The 8,466-nt window shown below is 47.7% G+C and overlaps 1 protein-coding gene across 1 annotated transcript in view; it reads right to left on the reverse strand.

The window, feature by feature from the left end:
* The window catches only part of LOC110511321 (inner nuclear membrane protein Man1-like), a 37,108-nt gene extending 29,810 nt beyond the window's left edge, over positions 1-7,298 (reverse strand). Inside the window, exon 1 of the mRNA XM_036945358.1 lies at positions 5,732-7,298. Coding sequence (XP_036801253.1) covers positions 5,732-7,271 — 1,540 coding nt within the window. The 5' untranslated portion in view covers positions 7,272-7,298. The remainder of the gene's footprint in view (positions 1-5,731) is intronic.
* Positions 7,299-8,466: the final 1,168 nt, after the last annotated feature.

Consider the following 8,466-nt stretch of genomic DNA (forward strand, 5'->3'; position numbering starts at 1 on the left):
GAGGAGAGAGCAGACGGTTGTGTCACACGTGAGTCACTGTCTGAACACGAGGCTGAATGCAGACCAACATTAGCAGGGCTGTGGTGAGCTAGTGAGTGTGAGCATTGTGTACACACACACACACACACACACACACACACACACACACACACACACACACAGAGGATGAGCTGTACGCTCGGCACACAGCCACACACCTATTATCTTAAAACATTCATTAAAGTAGTGGGTGTTACATTAATACCATCTACGATTAACACATTAACAACGTTACAGACGGTAGCCAATGGGGTCTGTCCAAAACGGCCCTCTGTTCCCTACCGTAGCGCACTACTTGGAGAACAGGGCCCTATATGACTCACACCGAAATTCATATGATTCATGCATGAGTTCGACCCATTTAATTTCAAATGGGGTCAACTGAGAGCTCTGGGCGTCTGCAGTTCAAACACCATTTCGCAATGTGCATTGTTTTTATATCTAATTTGCTTGGCAGTGCCCTTCACTCTGTGGATGATTTGCATGGCTTTACAATACGGTCATCAGCCGACTACCAGCAGCAGCCTGATCCGGTCTGCCGAAGTGAGGAGCTTCTATTTATCAGCCTAGCTAGTGTCTCATCCAACAGGGACAGGAGCTGGAGGAACCTAGCTAGTGTCTCATCCAACAGGGACAGAGGGAGCTGGAGCAACCTAGCTAGTGTCTCATCCAACAGGAACAGGAGCTGGAGCAACCTAGCTAGTGTCTAATCCAACAGGAACAGGAGCTGGAGGAACCTAGCTAGTGTCTAATCCAACAGGACCAGAGGGAGCTGGAGCAACCTAGCTAGTGTCTAATCCAACAGGACCAGAGGGAGCTGGAGCAACCTAGCTAGTGTCTAATCCAACAGGGACATGAGCTGGAGCAACCTAGCTAGTGTCTAATCCAACAGGACCAGAGGGAGCTGGAGCAACCTAGCTAGTGTCTCATCCAACAGGAACAGGAGCTGGAGCAACCTAGCTAGTGTCTAATCCAACAGGAACAGGAGCTGGAGGAACCTAGCTAGTGTCTAATCCAACAGGACCAGAGGGAGCTGGAGCAACCTAGCTAGTGTCTAATCCAACAGGACCAGAGGGAGCTGGAGGAACCTAGCTAGTGTCTAATCCAACAGGGACATGAGCTGGAGCAACCTAGCTAGTGTCTAATCCAACAGGACCAGAGGGAGCTGGAGCAACCTAGCTAGTGTCTAATCCAACAGGAACAGGAGCTGGAGCAACCTAGCTAGTGTCTAATCCAACAGGGACATGAGCTGGAGCAACCTAGCTAGTGTCTAATCCAACAGGAACAGGAGCTGGAGCAACCTAGCTAGTGTCTAATCCAACAGGGACATGAGCTGGAGCAACCTAGCTAGTGTCTAATCCAACAGGGACATGAGCTGGAGCAACCTAGCTAGTGTCTAATCCAACAGGAACAGGAGCTGGAGCAACCTAGCTAGTGTCTAATCCAACAGGAACAGGAGCTGGAGGAACCTAGCTAGTGTCTAAATCCAACAGGAACAGGAGCTGGAGCAACCTAGCTAGTGTCTAATCCAACAGGAACAGGAGCTGGAGCAACCTAGCTAGTGTCTAATCCAACAGGGACAGAGGGAGCTGGAGGAACCTAGCTAGTGTCTACCGCCTGCTGCACCTACTAACAGAGCAGTAAGTGTGGTTGGGGTGTGTGTGTGTCCTAGACAGGGGAAATCATTGGTCACTCTGTACTTCCTGCTCTGCTCCTCATCTGCATCTCAAATGTACATTTTACAGACGCTATTATCCAGAGAGACTTACAGTAGTGAGTCATTTAGCTGATTCTCTTATCCAGAGAGACTTACAGTAGTGAGTCATTTAGCTGATTCTCTTATCCAGAGAGACTTACAGTAGTGAGTCATTTAGCTGATTCTCTTATCCAGAGAGACTTACAGTAGTGAGTCATTTAGCTGATTCTCTTATCCAGAGAGACTTACAGTAGTGAGTCATTTAGCTGATTCTCTTATCCAGAGAGACTTACAGGAGCAATTAGGGTTAAATGACTTGCTCAAGGGCACAGACAGATTTTTCCACCTAGTTGGCTTGGGAATTCGAACCAGCGACCTTTCGCTTACTGGCCCAATGCTCTTAACCGCTAGGCTACCTGCCCCTTCACCCGATTCCCTCTCCCCCCCGGCCTGCCCCAGTCTCCGGTCTCCTCTCCCCCCCCGGCCTGCCCCAGTCTCCTCTCCCCCCCGGCCTGCCCCAGTCTCCTCTCCCCCCCGGCCTGCCCCAGTCTCCGGTCTCCTCTCCCCACCCGGTCTGCCCCAGTCTCCTCTCCCCCCCGGCCTGCCCCAGTCTCCTCTCCCTCCCCGGCCTGCCCCAGTCTCTTCTCCCCCCCGGCCTGCCCCAGTCTCCTCTCCCCCCCGGCCTGCCCCAGTCTCCTCTCCCCCCCCCGGCCTGCCCCAGTCTCCTCTCCCCCCCCCGGCCTGCCCCAGTCTCCTCTCCCCCCCCGCCCTGCCCCAGTCTCTGCTGTGACCTAACACCACCACTGTCTGTCTCAGACACCGCCAATTATTCAACACTTCCCCACTTGCCCTCCCCACATGAAATGCTTCCTATACAGAGAGCTGGTAGTGAAAGGTTGAATTATAATGAATGAAAACCTGTAGGCACGAATTTGTCTAAAATACACAATGGTTGGGGGTACATATATACGCATGTACTGAGAAACTAACTGCACTGTAAAATGCTGCTGAATGGGATCATTTAATATTTCATGTGTTTTGTGGCTTTGACAGCACTCACTGGTGCAGTTGTGAGGTAGCATAAGAGTGTGGCTGCAGTGTCCAGACAGGCATAGGCATCTTACCTGCTGATTTGGCTAATGCTAGTCATTTGCTTAGGTCTATAGGTTTAATAGCTCACCGTAAATACTACAGTATCTGTATTAAAAGGCTTTAATTGAGTCATTTCTATGAGCATACTCTGAAACACACACACAGTGGGGTTGAACGGGCTAGTAGGCCGATAGTTCGCTACGGAAGCCAACGGATGGAGGTAGCTGTCTATGCTGACAGATGGAGGTAGCTGTCTATGCTGACAGATGGAGGTAGCTGTCTATGCTGACAGATGGAGGTAGCTGTCTATGCTGACAGATGGAGGTAGCTGTCTATGCTGACAGATGGAGGTAGCTGTCTATGCTGACAGATGGAGGTAGCTGTCTATGCTGACAGATGGAGGTTGCTGTCTATGCTGACAGATGGAGGTAGCTGTCTATGCTGACAGATGGAGGTAGCTGTCTATGCTGACAGATGGAGGTAGCTGTCTATGCTGACAGATGGAGGTAGCTGTCTATGCTGACAGATGGAGGTAGCTGTCTATGCTGACAGATGGAGGTAGCTGTCTATGCTGACAGATGGAGGTAGCTGTCTATGCTGACAGATGGAGGTAGCTGTCTATGCTGACAGATGGAGGTAGCTGTCTATGCTGACAGATGGAGGTAGCTGTCTATGCTGACAGATGGAGGTAGCTGTCTATGCTGACAGATGGAGGTAGCTGTCTATGCTGACAGATGGAGGTAGCTGTCTATGCTGACAGATGGAGGTAGCTGTCTATGCTGACAGATGGAGGTAGCTGTCTCTGCTGACAGATGGAGGTAGCTGTCTATGCTGACAGATGGAGGTAGCTGTCTATGCTGACAGATGGAGGTAGCTGTCTCTGCTGACAGATGGAGGTAGCTGTCTATGCTGACAGATGGGGGTAGCTGTCTATGCTGACAGATGGAGGTAGCTGTCTATGCTGACAGATGGAGGTAGCTGTCTATGCTGACAGATGGAGGTAGCTGTCTATGCTGACAGATGGAGGTAGCTGTCTATGCTGACAGATGGAGGTAGCTGTCTATGCTGACAGATGGAGGTAGCTGTCTATGCTGACAGATGGAGGTAGCTGTCTATGCTGACAGATGGAGGTAGCTGTCTATGCTGACAGATGGAGGTAGCTGTCTCTGCTGACAGATGGAGGTAGCTGTCTATGCTGACAGATGGAGGTAGCTGTCTATGCTGACAGATGGAGGTAGCTGTCTATGCTGACAGATGGAGGTAGCTGTCTATGCTGACAGATGGAGGTAGCTGTCTATGCTGACAGATGGAGGTAGCTGTCTATGCTGACAGATGGAGGTAGCTGTCTATGCTGACAGATGGAGGTAGCTGTCTATGCTGACAGATGGAGGTAGCTGTCTCTGCTGACAGATGGAGGTAGCTGTCTCTGCTGACAGATGGAGGTAGCTGTCTATGCTGACAGATGGAGGTAGCTGTCTATGCTGACAGATGAGGTAGCTGTCTATGCTGACATGATAAAATGTCTGCTGTGCCCTCCATAAAGAAGAAGTGTCCCTCTATGTAGAGTGATGATGTAGGACTTCCTGTCTCTGAAGGTGTGAATGGCTAAGGGGGGTGACACAACAACTGCTAAGCCCGCTTCTTTACACACCAAACGAGTCCTGTGAAATCATTGTTTTTTTTAGGCCTAAACATTTAGGTTCCCTGCAGCGATTTTCTGCTAAGAGGCAAATAACTGATTTTGATGTCAGACAACGAGTGACTCTGTGCAGAATACAACAAACAAACAAACAAACACATAATGTACTGTAGTGTTTGTTATCTTTGAGAAATCATTTCTGGAGTGTCTATGTTTTTACATATCTTCTTATTGTCTCCTCGCTGAATTAAAAATGTAGCAATTTCAAAATATGTGAGTAGCAATTAAAAACTTCTGTTAGATTGTTTTCATATTACAATGTGCATTGCACAAGGCGAAAAAAGTCTGGCCATAATCCTATGTGTAAAGCAGTATCTAGACAGCCAGTCACTAATAATCCTATGTGTAAAGCAGTATCTAGACAGCCAGTCACTAATAATCCTATGTGTAAAGCAGTATCTAGACAGCCAGTCACTAATAATCCTATGTGTAAAGCAGTATCTAGACAGCCAGTCACTAATAATCCTATGTGTAAAGCAGTATCTAGACAGCCAGTCACTAATAATCCTATGTGTAAAGCAGTATCTAGACAGCCAGTCACTAATAATCCTATGTGTAAAGCAGTATCTAGACAGCCAGTCACTAATAATCCTATGTGTAAAGCAGTATCTAGACAGCCAGTCACTAATAATCCTATGTGTAAAGCAGTATCTAGACAGCCAGTCACTAATAATCCTATGTGTAAAGCAGTATCTAGACAGCCAGTCACTAATAATCCTATGTGTAAAGCAGTATCTAGACAGCCAGTCACTAATAATCTGATGTATAAAGCAGTATCTAGACAGCCAGTCACTAATAACCCTATGTATAAAGCAGTATCTAGACAGTCAGTCACTAATAATCCTATGTGTAAAGCAGTATCTAGACAGCCAGTCACTAATAATCCTATGTGTAAAGCAGTATCTAGACAGCCAGTCACTAATAATCCTATGTGTAAAGCAGTATCTAGACAGCCAGTCACTAATAATCCTATGTGTAAAGCAGTATCTAGACAGTCAGTCACTAATATCACAAAATACCTGGGCTGGTTATCAATCCGTTTTAAATATTGATATTATACTGCAATTTGGAAGCAAACTGAAGCTTTAAATAATGCTACAATTGAACAGTAAACCTAACCACAGAATGATGGATTGGATTGAGAGACAAAACACTACTAGCTAGCTATGTTTAGGAAGTTACAGTTTACTGGGCTGGATACTTACCGACAACATCGACCTCAGAGGCTCCAGACCCCCTCATCCGGAGATACATGAGGCCGAGCAGGAGGAAGAACAGGCAGGCGGCCATGAGCAGGAACATGGACAGGTAGTGGGCACTGAACCCCCAACCACCGGTGGACGACCCAACCTCCTCCCGCTTAAATTGCTGGAGCAGCTCATCCTCCGGTACCGTGTGCTTCTGCTTGAGACTCGACTGGCTGTAGGCATGGTTGGGACCGCTATGATTTGAATGGTTGGGTCGGTAGGTAGCGGATAGACTGTTGTAGTTGGAGAATCGCGGTCTCAGGCCGATGTTGAATCGGCTGCTGCTGCTGCTGCTGGTGGCGCCATCCCCGCTGTCGATGTGGTTTTTATTGTAGGCGGAGGATGGGGAATTGTTGCCGCTGCTTTCCCCGGGGCTGCCGCGGTCGCTCTCCCCCATCAAAGCCGACACGTAGATGGTCCCCCTGGGGCAATGGCGTCGCAGCAAGCTCCCGCTCAGGGACGATTCGCCAGGGCCTCGTTTCTTTCCCTCTTCCTCCTCCTCCTCTTCCTCCTCCCCCCGGCCTCCCATCATGTCTAGTCGACTCCTACTAGCGCCAGGCGTGTCGTTTAGCCTGATTGCCATGCCGCCAGTGGTTTCCTGTCCGCTCTCTGACCCCCTGGCACTTCTGTAGGGCGACGGCTTGGAGGAGTGACTCCGTCTGGAGTAGTGTTGCTGTGTACGCCGGTCTCGTTGACGGTCCTGCTCAGATATTATCCCCCCTTCTTCCTCTTCCTCCGAATCTGAGTAATCACCGACTTTCTTACTACTGGCGTTCAGTGAATAAGACGCCCTGTTCCCATTCAGAGACCGACTGTCTCTCTCCGTCTCCCCTTGAAAATCGTCGTCTTCTTCGGGCTCTTCGTCGTAACACTTCACTTCCGCGGCCCGCGAGACCTCGAGGCTCGATTTTCCCCGGTCCACCCAACTGAGAGAACCGGGTCCGCTTCTCCTCCCCTCCAGCAGCCCGGCGGGAGAGGAGTTGTTACTGCTGGTACTCACAGCGACTCCCAGGCTCTTCCGAGTGGCGGTAGCAGCTCCCGTTGTAGGCCTGATCGGTTGTTGTTGATACGCGGAACCTCGGTCTCTCCTACCGCTGTGGTTCGCTCCTCGTTTTTTCTTCGGGTCCTCTACGTCCGATTCGTCCGAACTAAAACCCAATACGAACTTCCCCGCTCCACCAATTCGCTTTTCGTTCAGGACCGGTCGACCACCGGGGCTCCGGGGCGTGACGTCACGGCTAGCTGGCCTGGCTCCGCATCCCGAAGCTCCCGCCGCTGTGTAGCTGCCGTTACCACCGCTACTACTGTTGTTGTTGATACTGCCGCTGTTTCGGTTTTTCCCCGCTCTGGTTCCTCCTTTCTGTTGTTGTTCCTCGCGTAGTTTCTTTAGTTTTTTCAAATAAACCGGTCTCGTATTCTCGGAGACCGGGCCTGGAGTGAATCCAAAGCTCTTTAACTCAGAGAAAAGCTCATCGTCCGTTAGCTGCGCCGTCGCCATCTTTACTCGGAGGGGGGGGGGGAAAAAAAACTCAAAGCTGTAACGGAAGTGACGAACTAATAGTAAAAAAAAATCAAAATAAAACCGTATCCTGAGTCAGTCAGCTGTCTACAGGCAGGGGGCAGGCGTCTCAATGACCTGCTATAAGAACAGTCACGTATAAAAGAGTAGGTTATATCTAGTGTCTGACAGAGTTGTAAAATGGGTCGTTTTATAAACACATTGTTTTATTGATTTTGGAGGTTTACCTCGTATTGAAGGCTAAAGGTTGATCCAATCAAATACATGGTTGGTGATTTTCCGCATCTCGCTACTGTAGATTCGATGTTTGTTTAGTCACGTACTCAGGGTCGCAGATGTAGTTTCAGTGTACAGTGAAATACTTAAGCGCCCGAGCTCCAACGGCGCATAATTCCTGTAATAGTCTATAGGAATCTATAGCCTATTATTTATTGTGTATTGTGAGTACTGTAGACTGTTTTTGCATAAACCACCTAACGATATGGTAAAAGGCCTAGTACATTTTTATGTATTTATTTTTGTATTTCACATTTTATTTAACCAAGTAGGCTAGCTGAGAACAAGTTCTCAATTACAACTGCGACCTGGCCAAGATAAAGCAAAGCAGTGCGACACGAACAACAACACAGAGTTACACATGGAATAAAAAAACATACAGTCAATAATACAGTAGAAAAACTCTATATATAATGTGTGCATACATACTATATGAGACTGTCTTGTCACCTCACATACTGTAGGCATGTCATGTCACCTTTAGACCAGATGAGGGTATGATTATGTGTGGAATAGGGTTGTAGGAAAGGCAGTCTACATTCATTGGAAGTTCACAAATAAGAATTTCATGATTAATACAGGTTATAGGTCTACTGGTTTGAAAAATTATATTTTAGGAGTTTTTTTATGGAAAAATATATATATATATATATTTTTAAATGTAACCTTCATTTAACTAGGGAAGTCATTAATTAATTAATTAAGAATGAAAAAAAACAAACATTTTATACTCAGTGCAGCCTCTTCCGTAATCTAGTGATATTGATTTTAAATATTTAATCATGAATAACACCAATTGTCATTGACAAAACTCTGTTGGAATGCAATAAAATAACACGTCTGGCATTTCTGCATTTCTCGCCCGTTTCCACTCGAACAGCTCAGTATTACCATCCTG

This window comes from Oncorhynchus mykiss, chromosome 15 (genome assembly GCF_013265735.2).
Source record: "Oncorhynchus mykiss isolate Arlee chromosome 15, USDA_OmykA_1.1, whole genome shotgun sequence".
NCBI classification, from domain to species: domain Eukaryota; kingdom Metazoa; phylum Chordata; class Actinopteri; order Salmoniformes; family Salmonidae; genus Oncorhynchus; species Oncorhynchus mykiss.